Source organism: Lithobates pipiens, unplaced genomic scaffold (assembly GCF_037356315.1).
Source record: "Lithobates pipiens isolate NorthernLeopardFrog02 unplaced genomic scaffold, aLitPip1_a1.2 Scaffold_18, whole genome shotgun sequence".
NCBI classification, from domain to species: Eukaryota; Metazoa; Chordata; class Amphibia; order Anura; family Ranidae; genus Lithobates; species Lithobates pipiens.
The window spans coordinates 577,020,884-577,040,571 of NW_027507758.1; the positions used below are offsets into that span (position 1 = coordinate 577,020,884).

The following is a 19,688-nucleotide window of genomic DNA, read 5'->3' on the forward strand; positions in this document are numbered from 1 at the left end:
GTTTCAAAGTTTATTAAACTCCCTGCAAAGTATACTATATTGCCAAAAGTATTGGGACACCTGCCTTTACATGCCCATGAATTTTAATGGCATGCAGTCCGTAGGGTTCAATATTGAGTTGGCCCACTCTTTGCAGCTATAACAGCTTAAACTCTTCTGGGAAGGCTGTCCACAAGGTTTAGGAGTGTGTCTATGGGAATGTTTGACCATTCTTCCAGAAGCGCATTTGTGAGGTCAGGCACTAATGTTGGACAAAAAAGCCTGGCTGGCAATCTCCGCTCAAATTCATTCCAAAGGTCTTCTATCGAGTTGAGGTCAGGCCAATCAAGTTCTTCCACCCCAAACTCGTTCACTCATGTCTTTATTGACCTTGCAATTACATTTGAAAAAAAAGTGTTACTGTGAGTTTCTTAATGAATGTAATCATTAACCACTTCAGCCCTGGAAGATTTGGCTTCTCACCAGAGCACTTTTTACAATTTGGCTCTGCGCTATTTTAACTGGTAATTGCGCGGTCATGCAATGTTGTACCCAAACAGAAGTTTGTGTCCTTTTTTTCTCACAAATAGAGCTTTCTTTTGATGGTATTTGATTGCCTCTGCGATTTATTTATTTTGCTATATAAACGGAAAAAAGACCGAACATTTTGAAAAAAATTATATTATCTAATTTTGTTATAAAAAAAAAATATAATAGAGTTTAGTCATACATTTCGGCCAAAATGTCTTCAGCCACATGTCTTTGGTAAAAAATGTCAATAGGTGTATATTTATTGGTTTGTGCAAAAGTTATAGCGTCTACAAACTAGGGTACATTTTCTGGAATTTACACAGCTTTTAGTTTATGACTGCCTATCTCATTTCTTGAGATGCTAAAATGGTAGAGCATTACAACCCCCCCCCCCAAATGACCCCATTATGGAAAGTAGACACCCCAAGGTAATTGCTGAGATACATTTTGAGCCCATTGAATGTTTTTTTTTGTCACAAGTAATTGAAAAATTAAAAAAAAAAAAAAAAAAACACAAAGTTGTCACTAAATGATATATTGCTCACACATTCCATGGTTATATGTGGAATTACACCCCAAAATACATTCTGTTGCTTCTCCTGAGTACGGGGATACCACATGTGTCAGACTTTTTAGGAGTCTAGCCACGTACAGGATCTCAAAATTAAATCACCACCTTCAGGATTAATAAGGGCGTACATTTTTTATTTCACTCCTCACTACCTATCACAGTTTCGGAGGGCATGAAATGCCCAGATAGCACAACCCCCACCCCAAATGACCCGATTTTGGAAACTAGACACCCTAAGTTATTTTCTGAGAGGCATGCTAAGTATTTTTCAGATCTCGCTTTTTGGCACAAAGTTTTTAAAATTGAAAAAAGAAACGAGAGCTGCAAAAAGTCTCACACATGTGGCATCCCTGTACTCAGGAGAAGCAGCACAATGTATTTTGGGGTGTAATTCCACATGGCCCATGGCATGTTTGAGCAATATATAATTGCTCAAACATCACCATCACTAGCCTAGTCTCAAAATACCAATCTAATCGCCCTCTTCGTTCCTCCCAAGACCTCCTGCTCTCTAGCTCCCTCATCACCTCCTCCCATATCCACCTCCAGGACTTCTTCCGAGCCTCACCCATCCTCTGGAATTCCCTACCCCAATCTGTCAGACTGTCTCCAAATTTGTCCACTTTTAGGCGATCCCTGAAAACTTTCCTCTTCAGAGAAGCCTATCCTGCCTCCATCTAACAACTGCACTATTTTCTCCATGAGCTCATCCCCCACAGCTATTACCCATTTGTATAACCTGACCCTCCCTCCTAGATTGTAAGCTCTAACGAGCAGGGCTCTCTGATTCCCCCTGTATTGAATTGTATTGTAATTGTTCTGTCTGCCCCAATGTTGTAAAGTGCTACATAAACCGTCTGCGCTATATAAATCCTGTATAATAATAATAATAATAATAATTTAGTGACAACTTTGTGTAACAAAAAAAAAAAAACCTTTGTAATTTTCCCCCAAACTTGTAGCAAAATAGCTCTCAATAAATAGCTTGGGGTGTCTACTTTCCAAAAAGGGGTCATTTGAGGGGGTTGAACTGTCCTGGCATTTTATGCACAATATTAGAAGCTTATGTCACACATCACCCACTCTTCTAACCACTTGAAGACAAAGCTCTCTCTGACACTTTTTGTTTACATGAAAAAATATTTTTTTTTGGCTAGAAAATGACTTTGAACCCCAAACATTATATATTTTTTTTTAAAGCAAAGGTCCTACAGAATAAAATGGTGAGTGTTGCACCTCCAAGACTTCTCCAGAATCTCTCCCATCCTCTGAAACTCCCTATTCTAGTTTGTCCATGTACTGTTTATCCTACTGGGTTCACCTTTATATGATTCTTGAAAAGTAATTCTCTCAGGGAAGCCTATACCACTTCCACCTGAAAACACTGTCTTCATTTATTTTGTAAAGGACTGTTGAAACTCATGGCTCTATAGAAATCCCCCTTTAAGAGACCGGGCTTTGCTGTCTCCACTCACAGCTTGACTCAAACCTAGAATAAGAAAAACCTCATTGTACAAGACATTAAGAAGTTTTCCACCATTTATTTATAGTTAAACTTCACCCACATTCTGTATTTATTGGTGTATAACACTCAGTTTTTCACTGTGTAAATTGGGTGCAAATAGAGTGTGCGTGTTATACGCCAATACTTAAATTTTAGCTGCTTCAGAGGGGACAGTGAGGCGGGCGGGACAAGCTCCGTCAGATTACATAGTGAGAATCTCCTGTTTACTTGCAGTCTCTGTAATAGGCAGTACCATCTCCTGGGCCGCCATTGGACCACTGTTCTGTCTATAATAGGAGATTCTTACTGTATGCAATCTGTCATCCCTTCCCCTCCCTAGGCTGCAGATGGGCATCGATCAGGCTGCACTGATGGCAATGGTGATGCTGCTGCATTGATGGCAATGGTGAGGCTGCATTGATGGCACTTGTGAGGCTGCAGATGGGCATTGATCAGGCTGCATTGATGACAATGGTGAGGCTGCAGATGGACACTGAGCCTTATTTTGCTTCAAAGTTCCTTATTTAAATTTTATTTCCATGAAACTTCCCTCTTAAAATGAATGTGCGCGTTATATGCCTGTTCCTGTTATACGCCGATAAATACGGTAAGTATAAAAACCTTTGAGCAGTGTATCTCTAAATCAACAGGCTCTCGTCGCGCTTCCGGTTTTGTGTCCAAACCAAAAGTGACTTCAACGGCTCCGCTGATGCGTTGTGTCACTGGTCATGTGACTTCCTCAGGGTGTGAGCAGGCACTACACTTACTGATAGTCCAGAGGACACTTTGGAATATTTTGGTACTAGAACATGCTGTTGTTTAATATATAAGCTTTACTGTTTATATATTTTTGAGTAGGAGGGAGCTGTATATATGTAGCACACACAGCACTCATTCATTTAATTTCCTTTAGTTCAATCTTATTTTATTGAGAAAGGAGGGGTGTACAGTATACAAATACATCGTTCAATAACACATAGATAGAAACAGACGTAATTTCAATACTAGTACCATAACGTCTCAGGGTATAGAGAGTCTGTTAGTTTCAACCGAGTTAATTTGGTAGATAAGCCTGTATACCTATATCATCTATCATAACATATTATGGGTCATTGAGCACCACTATCCACTCAACGAGCGGTGCCACACACATTACAACTATGCTAAGGCTTTTATTATCATGCTAAACACAATTTCTCGTAGAGGGAAACTCTATGTGGGTCACAAATTCCCCAGCTGACGAGACTAGAGATTATGGTTTGGGTGGTCGTGTAACACTGCAACATATAAAGAAAAGAGGGAGAATGAAGGTGAAAATACAGAGTCAAGACAGTATGGTAAGTAAATATTAAGAGGGAGACATTCCACTTAGGCTAGACAGTTGCATTGGTAGAGTCCTTTGCAGCCCATGGAATAAATTCTGAGGAATACCAAAACATAGACCATGAGGTCCAGGTCTCGGAGAAATGCTCCTCTTTACCTGATTCCCGAAACAACATTCATTCCAAGCTATTGATTCAGCCCACTTCAATTGCCCAATCCCCTAGGGTAGGCATGCTCATCGATTTCCAGTGTCTGGGCAGAACCGTTCTAGCTACTGCCAGAAAGTGATGCAGAACGTCTTTTTTGACCGATTTGATTGGTCCAGGGAGCATAATTAGCAGAACTACCTAGGAGAGGGTGTACTTGAGGTTGCCATGAGTCTGCGGTACAGGTCGGGGATCTTTTACCAGAACCTCCACACAGTGGGGTATTCCCGCAAAATGTGGAGTAAAGTTCCCTTGGATGACAAGCAATGCCAGCAGGTATCCAGGAGTTCCCGGTTTATCCAGTGTAAAGTTGAGGGGCATCTGTACCAATGGGTCAACAACTTGAACCCCTTTTCTTGAGCTTTGGAGGCTAAGGATATATTGTGAGTCAGAATGAAGCACTTTTGCCATTCGACAGATGAAATGGAGTGACCAAAATCTACCCTCCAAGCCTCTGTGTATGGGGGGGGGGGGGAGGTTGGGATTAGAAACCATATGTATGAGAGAGTAGAGTTGAGAGACCACATGCGTAGGGGGGTGGCCTGAAGCAGTATGTTCTTCAAGTCTATTAAATCAGTTAGTATATCAGGCAAGGATGGGAAGGTACGAATGTAAGATATCACTTGTTGCCATCACTTGTTGCCTCTGCAGCCAATGTGTCAAAGTATGAGGAGATGGGCTGGAGGGAATGTCTTTAATCAGAGAAGAGTCTAAACGAGGACTTGGTCAAGTCGTCTGTGGTCCTCCTTACACCAAGGTCCAAAAGCTGGAGTCCCAAACAGAGGCGCCATGGGTTCCTTTAGTGGAGATAAGGTCTTGGAGGAATTAATTCGGGTCCATATTTGTATAGTTTGTTGGGTGAGATTGCCAAGGGGTATCCCTCCCTTTAGGAATTCAGCAGGCCTCCACAGCAAAGCGCAGAGATCTATTGAATTGAGATGGCTCTCTATTTGTACCCATAATTAGGTGGAGGAATGGTGGAACCAGTCAAGTATACACGTGAGTACTGCTGCTCTATAGTATATAGAGGGGCATCTGGAGCTCAAGCTCCCCCACGTATCTTGAGGCGCAATAGAGTTTCATAGCATATATGAGGCTGAGCCCCCCTCCAGATAATGGAGGAAAAAAGTTGGCAGAACTTCTTAAAGTACAAGGAGGGTATGGAAATCAGAAATGTCTGGAACAAATATAGAAACCGAGGGAGAACATCCATTTTTAGAGCATTCACCCTGCCTAGCCATGATAGACGTTTTTTTGTGTAGTTTGAGATATCCGTGTTGGTTCTAAGCAGAAGGGGAGCGAAGTTCATGGAGAACAATTGGGACCCTTCTGTGGGTATTTGGATTCTGAGGTAACAGATGGAAGTGGAACCTGTTTTAAAGGGAAAACTTAGTGGAGACTTGGCAGAGGACCTCCTGGGACAGTGAGATAGTCAGGATTTCTGACTTAGTATGATTCACTTTGAAGTTGCTCAGCTTCCTAAACATTGTGAATTCCTGCATTATATGTAGTAAGGATAGATGGGGTTGGGTCACAAACATTAGCAGGTCATCTGCAAAGAGATCCAGTTTGGAATGAGTGGGCCCTACTGATACACCTGAGATGTTGGGGTTATTGTGCAAAGCAATTTCCAGGTGTTCCATGACAAGGACAAGGAGGGGAGATAGAGGACAGCCTTGTCGTGTCCCATTGTGTATAGAAAATATGGGGGACAATGAGCCATTCACCCGAATTCTAGTGGAAGGAAAGTGGTAGAGAGACATCATTCAGGATAGCATATTGAGGCCCAGACCTATCTGCACCAAAAACATCTGGAGGAATTGCCAGTCAACATGATAAAATGCTTTTTCCGCATTGACCATCAAAAGGCATAGAGGGACATCATAGGTGCCAGCATATTCAGTAAGAAGCAGGGTTTTCAGGATGTTTGCCCCTTGCCTCGGGACCATTACAAAACTTACCTGATCCAGGTGTATGAAGCGGGGGAGCAGCGGCTGCAATCTATTGGCTAGAATTTTGGCATATATTTTTAAGTTTACTCCAATTAATGATATGGGCCTGTAATTAGTGCACAAAGTTGAGTCTGTATCTGGTTTTGGGATAATGGCAATGTGGACTTCAAGCATTTGTGGCGGAAACGCAAAGCCTTCCGATAAGGAATTGAATATCTTAGCTAAGGGGGTCAGTAGGGGAGCAAATATTTTATAGAATTTAGGAGTGAAACCATCAGGATCTGGACTTTTACCAGATGGCTTCTACGACTTTGTCTGCTGTAATTACCTGCTCCAGCTATTCTACAGTATTGCCATCCAATGTAGGGAGCACGGTTTCCTCAATATAAGACTATCTATCAGTCTCAGGGGTAAGGAAGGGACTAGAAGAGATGCCAGGCGGTAGATTATACAGTGTTTGGTAGAAATCTCAGAATGTTTGTGATATCTTAGAGGGCTCACTGATCATTTCCCTAGATGGGGCATGAATATGGGGTATAAATGTGGAAGACGTGTTTGGGTGGAGGGAGCAAGCCAAAGGTCTACAGCATTTATCTTGGAATCAGTACTGATGTAAGGCAAGTCTGTCCACATAGGTACGAGCTGAGGCCTCATACAATTCCTTGAATTTGTATTGAGCCGTTGAGACCTCCGTAAGGGTCACCACAGTTAGGGCTCATTTATGTTGGGTTTCAAGATCTCAAAGCTTTTGCATTGCTGACGTTATTGTGGCTGATCATACCTTTTTCAAGCGGGACCCAATTTGAAAAAAGATTCCTCGCAGGACAGCTTTAAGTCCTCCCACTGTAATGCCGCGTACACACGGGCGGACTGTATGGCCTACTTAGTCCACCGAAACACATTTCAGCGGACAGTCCGCTCGTGTGTGGGCTTCAGCTGACTTTTTCAGCGTGCAGTCCGGCGTACTAAGTATTTCGGATTTTTCGAAATACTGTCCGTCGTACTCGCATTTCGGCGGACAATCCGCCCGTGTTTATGCCAGTCCGCCGTACTTTTGAAATGAGCGGACTTTTCCCGCCCGGAGAAAAGTCTGCTCATTTAGAGCGGGTATCCAGGTAGGCGGGGCCCGCGAAGGAGACGTCGCTGGCCCCTCCGCCTGGTATGGACTTAAAGGGGAACCCCAACGCCGAAAAAAATCGGCGGGGGGGTCCCCCCCAAGTCCACAACAGACCCTTGTCCGAGCACGCTACCCGGCCGGCCAGGAAAGGGGGGCGAGCGAGCGCCCCCCCTCCTAAACCTGACCAGGCTGCGTGCCCTCAACATGGGGGGTGCCTTGGGGAAGGGGGGGCCGCGCGGCCCCCCCACCCCAAAGCACCTTGTCCCCATGTTGATGAGGACAAGGGCCTCTTCCCGACAACCCTGGCCGTTGGTTGTCGGGGTCTGCGGGCGGGGGGCTTATTGGAATCCGGAAGCCCCCTTTAATAAGGGGGCCCCCGGATACCGGCCCCCCACCCTGTGTGAATGAGTATGGGGTACAATGTACCCCTACCCATTTACCTGTAAAATAAAAGTACAAAAAAAACACAACACACGAGATAAAATACTTTATTGCACAGCTCCGGGGGTCTTCTGTCTTCGGGGGTCTTCTCGCCGGACTCCTCCGCTATCTTCTTGTAGCTCTTTTGCTAGCGGAGGAGTCCGGCTTTCTTCCTCGCCGCCGGCCTCTTCTCCCGACTTCGGGGGTCTTGTCCCCCTCTTCGGTTCTTCTGCCAGGCCACCGCGCCTTCTTATAGCTCTTTTACAGGCGGTGGCCCGGTCTTCTGTCGCCGCCGCCGCCGCCTTCCGTTCTTCTCCTTCTTCTTCTTCTTCTTCTTCTTCTCCAGGAGATGTTGCCTCGACGATCTCTCCGGCCGGAATGCCAGGGACGCACTGCGCGGCCACTTATATAGGGACAAGGGGCGGTGTCACATGGCTTTATGTCACATGGGTTGGTGTCACATGGTGACCCCGCCCCCTTACGATGTCATAGTCCCCATGTGACATCAACCCATGTGACCAACCCATGTGACATAAAGCCATGTGACACCGCCCATTGTCCCTATATAAGTGGCCGCGCAGTGCGTCCCTGGCATTCCGGCCGGAGAGATCGTCGAGGCAACATCTCCTGGAGAAGAAGAAGAAGAAGAAGAAGAAGAAGAACGGAAGGCGGCGGCGGCGGCGGCGACAGAAGACCGGGCCACTGCCTGTAAAAGAGCTATAAGAAGGCGCGGTGGCCCGGCAAAAGAACCAAAGAGGGGGACAAGACCCCCGAAGTCGGGAGAAGAGGCCGGCGGCGAGGAAGAAAGCCGGACTCCTCCGCTAGCAAAAGAGCTACAAGAAGATAGCGGAGGAGTCCGGCGAGAAGACCCCCGAAGACGGAAGACCCCCAGAGCTGTGCAATAAAGTATTTTATCTCGTGTGTTGTGGTTTTTTTTGTACTTTTATTTTACAGGTGAATGGGTAGGGGTACATTGTACCCCATACTCATTCACATAGGGTGGGGGGCCGGTATCCGGGGGCCCCCTTATTAAAGGGGGCTCCCAGATTCCGATAAGCCCCCCGCCCGCAGACCCAGACGACCATCGGCCAGGGTTGTCGGGAAGAGGCCCTTGTCCTCATCAACATGGGGACAAGGTGCTTTGGGGTGGGGGGGCCGCGCGAAATGAGCGGACTTTCCTCCACGTGTGTGGGCGAGTCCGTTCATTTCAAAAGTAGGGCGGATAGTATGGTGGACTTAGTACGCCGTATTAGTCCGCTCAAAAAGTGGTGTGTGTGGTCAAGTCCGTTCATTCGAAAGTATGACGGACTGTCTGTCGGATTGTATGACGGACTAAGTAGGCCATACAGTCCGCCCGTGTGTACGCGGCTTTAGGGTAGTGGGGTATAGTCCGAGGCATGATCTGCTAAGAAGTTAGAAATGGTTTCCGAAACTTTGTGGAAACAGTCAGGTTTCGTGAGAAGGGACTCATTCAGCCTCCACGTCCATTCCCCCACCAGAGTGGAAGGGAGCGATAGTGTCAGATAGATAGGTGAGTGGTCAGACCAAACCATAGAGTCTATCTTGCATTCGGGTGACCAATCCAAACAGCTATGATCAATAAGAAAATAGTCGATACAACTGTAAGCCCTTGTACACACGGTCGGAGATTCCGACGGAATGTGTCCTATCGTACCGTTTTGTCGGATATTCCGACTGTGTGTGGTCTTCATCGGACTGTTTCCGTCGGAATATCTGACGGACCAACTTTTCCAACTTGCCGGTAAAATTTTCCGACAAAATGCTCCAATCGGACATACTCCGATCATGTTTAGCCTACTCTGACGGACAAAGTGCCACGCATGCTCAGATCAATTTCCTAGACCAAAGCTATTGGCTACTAGCCTGAACGTAGTCCTGTCGTAACAAAATAACGTCATCACGTTATGTACAATCGGATTTTCCGACAACTTTGTCAGACCGTGTGTATGCAACAGTTTCGGACAAAATCTGTCGGACAAAATCCGTTGGACAAAATCCAACGGATTTGGTTGTCAGAATGTCCGACCGTGTGTACAAGGACTAAGAGCGATAGACCTGTGAAAAATTAGTATAGTTGGGAATTTTCGGAAACAGAACTTGCCAAATGTCAATTAGATGGAGGTCGTAAATAGTCTGTTTGAATGCCCTCAGCTTAGTAAAGGAGATGGATGAGTGAGAGGTTGATGAATCTAGGGGTGGATCCACGGGGGCATTAAAATCCCCGCCTAAGATTAGTTTACCTTCTGCAAAGTCCGACAAGATCCTCATGTACCGCAGAGCAGATGATATTTGATTAGTATTTGGTTGGTAGAGGTTGGCGATAGTGAATTTTGTACCCCATAAAGAGAACTTCCCAAACACATATCTTCCCTGAGGATCTGAAAGCTGGTCTATCAGCTCAATCGGAAGCGTTTTGTGGAAGGCAACAGAAATGCCTTTAGTTTTCTGAGAAGGGTTTCTACTGTGGAACCATCTGTTAAAGTACCTATTGGAGCAGGAAGGGCTAGAATTTGTGTGGAAATGAGTTTCCTAGCGCCATACACACTATCAGTTTGACCTCATATTATCCACTTAAGGACCGCCGTATGGCAATGTACGTCGGTAGAATGGCACCGACAGGCACAAGCACGTACATGTACGTGCTTGCCTTCCAGTGGGTGGGGGGTCCGATCGGACCCCCTCCCGCTGGCTGCGGCGGTCCGTTTCGCTTTAGGAGTGATCCGGGATGAAGGGATGGCCGTTGGTTTCTGGCCATCCCCTCTCGATCGCTCCTGGCGAATGAGAAGCTTCCCCGCCTGTGTAGTGTAAACACAGCCAGGGAGGAAGTGATGTCATTCTCCTCGGAGCGGTCTTTTTGACCGGACTGCGAGGAGAACACAATAGTAAGTGCACCAACACTACACTGACATGTAGGTACACATAGGTACACAAATCCCCCCCCCCCCCGGTCACCCCCCCCGATCACCCCACTGATCACCCCCCGATCACCCCCCGCCCTCCCAGTCACAGTGTCACTGATTGCTGTGATCATTTATTTACTAATCACTGCATTTAGTGTCAGTTGTCACAGTAAAAATTGTCAGGGCAGTTAGTGTTAGGTCCAGGGTAGCCCCCTACCCCCCATAAAGGTTTAACCCCTTGATTGCCCCTAGAGTTAACCCTTTCACCCCCTTTTGTGTCACTAAGCGATCGTTTTTCTGATTGCTGCATTAGTGTCACTGGTGCCGCTAGGTAGCTAGTTATTTTTTTAGGTTCACCGCCAGGTTTTTATAGTGCTAGGTACCCCCATATACTACCCAATAATGGTTTTAACCCCCTGATTGCCCCTAGTTAACCCTTTCACCCCCTTTTGCCAGTGTCACTAAGCAATCATTTTTCTGATCGCTACATTAGTGTCACTGGTGCCGCTGGGTAGCTAGTTATTTTTTTAGGTTCACCGCCAGGTTTTTATAGCGCTAGGTATCCCCATATACTACCCAATAATGGTTTTAACCCCCTGATTGCCCCTAGAGTTAACCCTTTCACCAGCGATCACAGTATAAGTGCCACTGGTGACGCTGGTTAGCCAGTTAGTTATTTAGGTTCCCCGTCAGGTTTTTATATAGCGTCAGGGACCCCCATATACTACCTAATAAAGATTTTAACCCCCTGATTGCCCCTAGTTAACCCTTTCACCAGTGATCACCGTATAAGTGTTACGGGTGACTCTGGTTAGTTAGTTTGCTTTTTATAGCATCAGGGCACCCACCATTTATTACCCAATAAAGGTTTAACCCCCTGATCACCCGGCGGGTGATATCAATTGGGTTTTAGGGTCAGGGTCTGCGTCGCCCCAGGCAGCGCTAGGTTAGTGCCAGTACCGCTAACACCCACGCGCAAAGCATACACCTCCCGTAGTGGTATAGTATCTGAACAGATCAATATCTGATCAGATCTATACTAGCGTCCCCAGCAGTTTAGGGTTCCAAAAAAACGCATTGTTAGCGGGATCAGCCCAGATACCTGCTAGCACCTGCGTTTTGCCCCTCCGCCCAGCCCACCCAAGTGCAGTATCGATTGATCACTGTCACTTACAAAACAGTAAACACATAACTGCAGCGTTCGCAGAGTCAGGCCTGATCCCTGCGATCACTAACAGTTTTTTTGGTAGCGTTTTATATTTAAATCCTGAAGGCAGTGCTTAGTTTTCGGGGTCCCGTACGTGGCTAGGCTCCCAAAAAGTCCCCCACATGTGATATCCCCGTACTCAGGAGAAGCAGCAGAATTTATTTTGGGGTGTAATTTCACTTATGTCCATAGCATGTGTGAGCAATATATCATTTAGTGACAACTTTGTGCAAAAAATAAAATAAAAATTTTAATATTCCTGCAACTTGAGGCAAAATATAAAATATTTCATGGACTCAACATGCCTCTCAGTAAATAGCTTGGGGTGTCTACTTTCCAATATGGGGTCATTTGGGGGGGTTTTTGCTATTTTGGCATTTTATGGCCTTCGAAACTGTGATAGGTAGTGAGGAGTGAAATCAAACATTTGCACCCTTAAAAATCCTGAAGGCAGTGATTGGTTTTCGGGGTCCTGTACGTGGCTAGACTACCAAAAAGTCCCACATATGTGGTATCCCCGTACTCAGGAGAAGCAGCAGAATATATTTTGGGGTGCAATTCCACATATAACTATGGCATGTGTGAGCAATATATCATTTAGTGACAACTTTTTGTAAACTTTTTTTTTTTTTTGTCATTATTCAATCACTTGGGACAAAAAAAATAATAATAATATTCAATGGGCTCAACATGCCCCTCAGCAATTTTCTTGGGGTGTCTACTTTCCAAAATGGGGTCATTTGGGGGGGGGGGGTTTGTACTGCCCTGCCATTTTAGCACCTCAAGAAATTAGATAGGCAGTCATAAATTAAAAGCTGTGTAAATTCCAGAAAATGTACTCTAGTTTGTAGACGCTATAACTTTTGCGCAAACCAAAAAATCTACGCTTATTGACATTTTTTTTTACTAAAGACATGTGGCTGAATACATTTTGGCCTAAATGTATGACTAAAATTTAGTTCATTCGATTTTTCTTATAACAAAAATTAGAAAATATCTTTTTTTTAAAAAAATTTCAGTCTTTTTCCTTTTATATCGTAAAAAATAAATATCGCAGAGGCAATCAAATACCATCAAAAGAAAGCTCTATTTGTGGGAAGAAAAGGACGCAAATTTTGTTTGGGTACAACACTGCATGACCGCGCAATTACCAGTTAAAGCAGTGCAGTGCAAAATTGTAGAAAGTCCTCTGGTCCTTAGGCTGACAATTGGTCCGGGGCTGAAGTGATTATATGGTTTTGGTAAATCTGAAGGAAAAACTTAACACATTGACCTGTTGTTCATGCAATTGGTAGAGGATTTGCCCTCTTTTGGATGCAATATTGAGGCCATTTACATTGTAGGAGCAAAATTTCAGGTGAGGACGAGATATTACTGTGTGGGCCATAGTGGAATGAGAAAAAGAAAATCAGACTATAGACAGCAGAGAAAGGAAGAGGGGTGGGGAATGGAAGGGGAAACTTGTAAGATAGCAGAGATATACCAGGACAAAAACTAGGTAGGGGGACACCTAAATAAGCAGCCTAACAAACTCTAATGCTGCGTACACACAATCGGACTTTCCGGCAGACTAGGTCCGGCGGACCGGAATCCATCGGACAATTTGATCGTGTTTGGGCTCCAGCTGACTTTTTTTACCTAAAAGTCAGACGGACCTAGAAATAAAACACGTTTCAAATCTTTCCTACGGACTCGAGTCTAGTCGAAAAATCCTTATTTTAGTCTGGTCATACATCATCACGTTCGAATCCGTCGGACTTTGGTGTGCTTTTGTGTGACCAAGTCCGTTCAGAAAGTCTGTCAGACCTTCGCCGAAAGTCCATCGGGAAGACTGTCGGACCTAGTCCATCAAAAAGTCCTGTTGTGTGTAAGTAAGTAAGTAGTGTACTTGAATGGTGCTAGTTATATGAGGAGTGTTGATATGGCTTTATGTAACATCCTAGAGTTGCCTTAATCTTCCAGTGAGGTAGGCCGACACATTCTAGGGCCCACAGAATGCGATCTGGACCTCGGATGCCTATGTCATTGTGGGAGAGGGTCACATGCGTGCACCCTAGTGTGGTCATCTGGTGGACCCAACCAGTTCAGTATATCAATTGGGTCCTGTTCCAGAGAGAGGAAGAAGGCTGGGAGTTGATCCAGGTCAGAAATAACAAATGTATGATCAGCCTTGGCCACCTTAATACTGAAGAGATGACCCCATGTGTAAGTTTCTCCGGCTTGACGTATCTGGTCTAGCAGCGGGCAGACCATGCAACACATGTGGAGAGTATTGTGAGAGAGGTCCAGGCAGAGATGGATTGCAGAACCGTCAAAGTCCACTGGGCCCAAACACCATGCCATGTGCATAAGTTCTTCTTTAAGGGTGTAATAATGTTCCCACACAGAGGACATTGCGCCACTATGATCCCTCCTCGGCCCTCCTACTGTGCACCCAGTCCAATTCAATGGGGGATGAAGCCTCTCTTCCCAGGACTAGGTTGAGGATGGCAGTGACAGGAGGTTTTAAGTCTATACAAGCCCTGGCCTCTGGTATTCCTTGTAGCCATAAATTGTTCCTGCGGCTCCTATTTTCTCCGTCTTCTATATGCAATTGATGTTGCCGTATGTAGTGCAAGTGATCCCTGGAGGCACATTCAAGGGATGTGATGTGGGCTGCATGGTCAGTTTAAGTGTCAGTTAGGGCAGACACTGTGGTCTCAGTATTTGAGATCTGCTGTTGGAGGGCATGGAGGTCTTTGTGGAGTACAGCTTCCATTTTGACCGCACAGGACTCAAACTCCACCCAGAAGGTCGACAGGAGGACCAAGGCCTCAGATCTGGATGAAGGGTCATATCCACAGGGCCTGTTTCAGGGAGCGGGGCAACAGGGGTCAATTATCTGCATACCACAGCCAGTGGGTCAGAGTGCAGGGCTTGGGATCATCTGATCCCTCACTGCTGTCTGTCGCCGGCTGACTGGGGGGAAGAGGCTTGCTCTTCCCTGTGTTTTGAATGGGAGCCACCTTGTCTTTGGGAGTACGGGTTTCCGACTGAGATGTGCGAAGCAGGTGTCGCTGGATCGTGCCGTGTTGCAACTCTGTGGACTCAGCAGAGCGAAAGCTGTGTGTAGACATGCCTTTTAAAGATGTACGTTGACTGGAAGAAAGACTGTCAGCTTCAGGTGGTTATGAAGCTCAGCAGCACATGTCTTCAGCCATCCATGGTCGACCACATCCCCCTGAATAGTTTTTTTTAATGAGGACTACAGGTGGCAGCTGAACCTGCTGGGCATCTCTTGCAGGGAGTGATCCAGGCGCAGAGGGGTTAAGGAGACCAAGAGCATATGCAGATACTGCAGCAGGATGAAGCAAGATGGCCGCCACACGTGGCCTCCGGGACCAGGGCCGTGGCTGCAACCCGTGCAACAAATGGGGATGGATACCTGCTAATATCTCCATCCAGGGGCCATAATCCGCCATGGGGTTCTCCAGGGGGTAGATGGGACTTAGATCGGGCTCAAAGGAGACAGGGAGGGCGACAGGGTGTAGCAAGATAGCCACTGTTACTTACTAGATCCTTCAGGCTGGCATACAGGAGCAGCAGAGGGAGGATTGCAGGCTACTGATTTCCGTGCAGTGGGAGAGCTGGGCACAGGACAGGTAGGAGGCCTGGAGGCAGTGTTGGCACAGTAGCCGGGTGGAGCAAGATGGCCACCACTCACCGCGCTAAGGCCGAAGCTACGATCCATCTCTTAGGTGGCTGGAACCCAGGGATTGCCGCACCAATGGTCCCAGGTGGCGCCCTGACAGTCTTGGGTCCCCGGAGGAAGCAAGGCAGGTCCACTGTGGAAGAAAAGTCCAAGGTGTGCTCCAGGATGGCAGGAGCTCTCCACAGGTACGTCCGCTCAGACGTCCATTTGGCCACACCCCAATTTAATTTAATTTACAGGGACAGCTCACCAGTCTAATACACATTATTTATTTAGATCACTTAGCATGGGAGTACACTTGCTTGGTGGTTTCAGCAGTTCCACATTACTTTATAGGTCATACTGTTAGCAGCACATGAGGCCACTGATACATCTATAGAAATCTTGTCTCCTCTGTGTTTACTTAATGATATACTCTATTTGAATTATGTGGTTTTGAAGTAGGTTAACTTTATCTGCAGCATCGTCTGCAGAGGTTCCCAGATTACATTATTACAAATTACAAATCCATTGGCAGGTAAAGCAATTCACATATATTTATTTCATTTGTGTATTCAGCCGTTTTCTGTGAGTTCAAACCAGTGCTTTGTTTAATGAGTTTGTAGGTTTGTAACCTGATCAACATTTCTTTTCTGTCTTTATCAGACTTTGCTGACACAATGGATGTCTCAGATCCAATTACAATGGTTCTTTCCATTATTCTCTGTGTATTTCTGGCCATTGTCCTTTATGGATGGAAAAGAGGGACCCCCAACTTTCCTCCTGGACCCACTCCTTTACCAATCATTGGAAATATGCACATCCTAAACATGAAGAAGCCGTATAAATCATTTCAAGAGGTAAGAATGACATCTTAGGAATATGCTGAAGGATAAGGACCAGAAAAACCTAGAAGTATAGAGTTATGCCACATACACACGATCGGAAATTAGGCCAGCAAAAGACAGATGAGAGCTTTTGGTTGGAAAACGCGACCGTGTGTATGCTCCATCGTACTTTTGCTGGCCGAATTCCAGCCAACAAAAGATTGAGAGCATGTTCTCAATTTTTCGGTCAGAAAAAGTTCCAATCGGAAATTCCGATAGCCTGTAGCAATTCCGACGCGCAAAATTCCTACGCATGCTCGGAAACACTATGACGCATGCTCAGAACAGCACAAATAGAAAAAAATATAAACCACGCTGGGAAAAATAGTGAAAAAAACAAACTAACAATATGTAATATAGGCAGCAGCAATAAATGCGATATGGCACTCAACAACAATACAAAAATAAAAAGCTGTGCCAACCCTCTAATTAATTATATACCAGAAATAAGATATTAAAATATGTGAATAATTAATATATGTATGATTAATACAATCAGAGAAACACCTCAAGTGCATAAAAATCGCAAAAAGTGCATAAAAAATGATACAAACAAAAATCCAATCATAAAAAGTTCATATGTGAGTCCAGATAATAAACGTTTATGTTCTTAAATGGCAGCACCCCAGTGGTTCAACACACTCCGAAAGCGCATGAAGTGCCCGTCACCATATAGTGAATGCGCTTACCAGAAAATATATAAATTGAAGCGTTTGTATATAGTCGGTAGGTCACATCAAAGATATCCTCCTTTCAGTGGGTCAGCACTCCATCTCTTAACAGTACTCCCCAGACAGTGATCTGTTCCGTGGTCCCAATAGAGAACTCAGTGGTCCACAGAGAAGAAAGGAACCGACATAGCATAATATCGTAGGGACAATTTATTAAAAGTAAAAGTAGCACACTTACATGTGAGTAGATAAATCACAGCGTATAAGAACAACATAAAAAGCCGGCCGGCAAACAGGAGCCCGTCCTCCTCTCCTACAACGTGGTGGCATCACTGCATGCCTTCCCAGGCGCTTTTCGTCATACCTGACGTTGTCAATGGGGAACGGGCAGCTCAGTGACGCTCCGCCTAATAAAGCTAGTAATGCGTACCAAGCCTCGTTCTGAGATGCAAGACTTAGTCTCAATGCGCCATTGAAAGTAATGGCAAATAGCCCTAAGACAAGCACAGTCTATCCGATGCTAATAATGCAACAAACCCACTTGTAATATGGATCGCTAAACATCTTAGGCAATGGCTATATCCCTCGGATGTGTCTAATAATCAAAACAAAAATAACATTAGAATGGTTCAGAAGCAATGCACAGAAGCATTGAACTTAATTTTCTCGGCTCATCATAGTGTTGTATGTCACCATGTTCTTGACGGTCGAAAGTTCAGCAAACTTTTGTGTGACCGTGTTTATGCAAGCCAAGCTTGAGCAGAATTCCGTCAGAAAAACCATCCAAGATTTTTCTGATGGAAAATCCGCTCATGTGTATGCGGCATTACTGTATATGCAAACATCTAAGCCAGTGTTTCCCAACCTTTTTTTTTTTACTCCAGAGGAACCCTTAAAATAATTTTGAGGTCTCAGGGAACCCTTGACAAAAAATTACATAACAGGTCACAGTGCATTAGCATGATCATTAGGTTTTAAACAGAAATAAAGAAATTGGCATAACTAGGGTATTTGACACCCAGAGCGGATTAGTTTACAACACTCCCCTGCTCTGTAGGGAAAAGAGAAAGCCACCGCTCCAGGCCGATCCACCTGAAAAACTTCTTAATTTCCAGACAAAGGGAGTCCCAGGTGCAGGCTAATTGCACAAACCAATGGATAGAGAAAAGAAAACTCTGGACAGCCGCACTCCGGATCGAATCTGAAGTAGTTTGTGCCTTTATTTTAAGTAAAAAATCACCACATCACACGAAATCAGCGCTTACTCCCCTGCTCTGTGCAGCAATAATAATTGCATTAAACAAATAAAAATGAATAAAACGAAATTATAAAATAAGAATACAATAAGAATAGAAACACAAATAAAAATGAATAAAACAAAATTATAAAATAAGAAAAGAAACACAAATAAAAAATGAATAAAACGAAATGATAAAATAAGAAAAGAAACACAAACTGCGAAAGTTGTAATTTCTCCTTACTTTGACGGTCTACAGAAAAAAGATCCCTTTACACTAATTGTAGAAGTAATCCATTACATTGGATGTCAGTGGGAAATTGCCCCCTTACATTGGTGGTGATTGTAGGTGGGAGATCGATCTGCCACTGCTCTGTCCTTGAGGAACCACATGCAATCCCTTGGATTCAGTGAAATCCTGGCTTGCAAAGCCTTGTGGGTGAAGCCTCTGTGCCAGTGCACATGGAGGAATATTTTGCATTGAGTGCACTCATCAATGCCTGGAACCAGGCCGGGGCTGTGGTCATGTGAAGAATCAAACATTAAGGCAGTTCCCCGAAACATAGCGTAGGTCTCATACGTGTCCTATGTTAACTCTTTCCCCCTCGTAACAAAGTGATCACGTCTTAAACCTCTGTACTGCTAGTCTGCTCCTGGTGACTGGACAGCTAGGGACGAAGTCAGAGAACCGACCCCTCACCATCGATGGACCTACAACCTAACCAGGTACCACTCCAAATGACTGGCTGCTATAGCTATTCTTCTTTTCGGTTACCCATGGTAACCACTTCTTTGCTTTGTAAGTTAACTTTAACAGTGGAATTACACATACCCCATAGTGCTTTAACAGACCCAGGTCCTATAGGAATATACCGAGATCAAACATGCACCCCTTGAAAAACTTCAGACCAGGCTCAAAACAGTTGAAACAACTTTTTCTGAGCACTCAGCAGAATATTATAACATGCATAAACATCCTTCTGTTAATGAAACCTAACCGTGGCTAGCCCAGGGTATCTGCAGAGGTGGCATTTTTGGGGGAAAAGTCCAATATTGGGAGAACTCAAGCAGAGGTGTTCTTAGTCTTGGGTATCTCGATGATTTTGGCACTCCAATGGTGGACCACAGGTCCCTGCAAACTTCAGCAAGGTTCCCTTTCTCATACCTGCTTTCTAGTCCCCTTTAGAGCTCTATGAAGTAGCTAGAGGTTATGTATTGGGTCTTGTCTGGGTCTCTTCCCAGGCAGAGCCCAGAAAAATGTGGAAACTGCAAAAACAGGTTCAACTCTTTACCAGCCTGGGCCAGCCATGACTAACTAACTTAGCCTGATCTCGTCTGTTTCGAATGATCTGCTTAGTTTTCACTGAAAAAGAAACTTATTTTTACAAGCTTTAATCCACGATTATTCTAAGACATGCAGTAGTGTTATCATTACTGTGTATTATTTGCTATTTTTTTCATTACTGTGTATTATTTGTTATTGTTTTAAATA

The 19,688-nt window shown here is 44.9% G+C and overlaps 1 protein-coding gene across 1 annotated transcript in view; it reads left to right on the forward strand.

Annotated features, from left to right (window-relative positions):
* LOC143989072 (cytochrome P450 2C14-like) overlaps window positions 1-19,688 on the forward strand; it is a 90,594-nt gene that overhangs the window by 26,336 nt on the left and 44,570 nt on the right. The window contains exon 3 of the mRNA XM_077489083.1: window positions 16,068-16,261. Coding sequence (XP_077345209.1) covers window positions 16,082-16,261 — 180 coding nt within the window. The 5' untranslated portion in view covers window positions 16,068-16,081. The remainder of the gene's footprint in view (window positions 1-16,067; window positions 16,262-19,688) is intronic.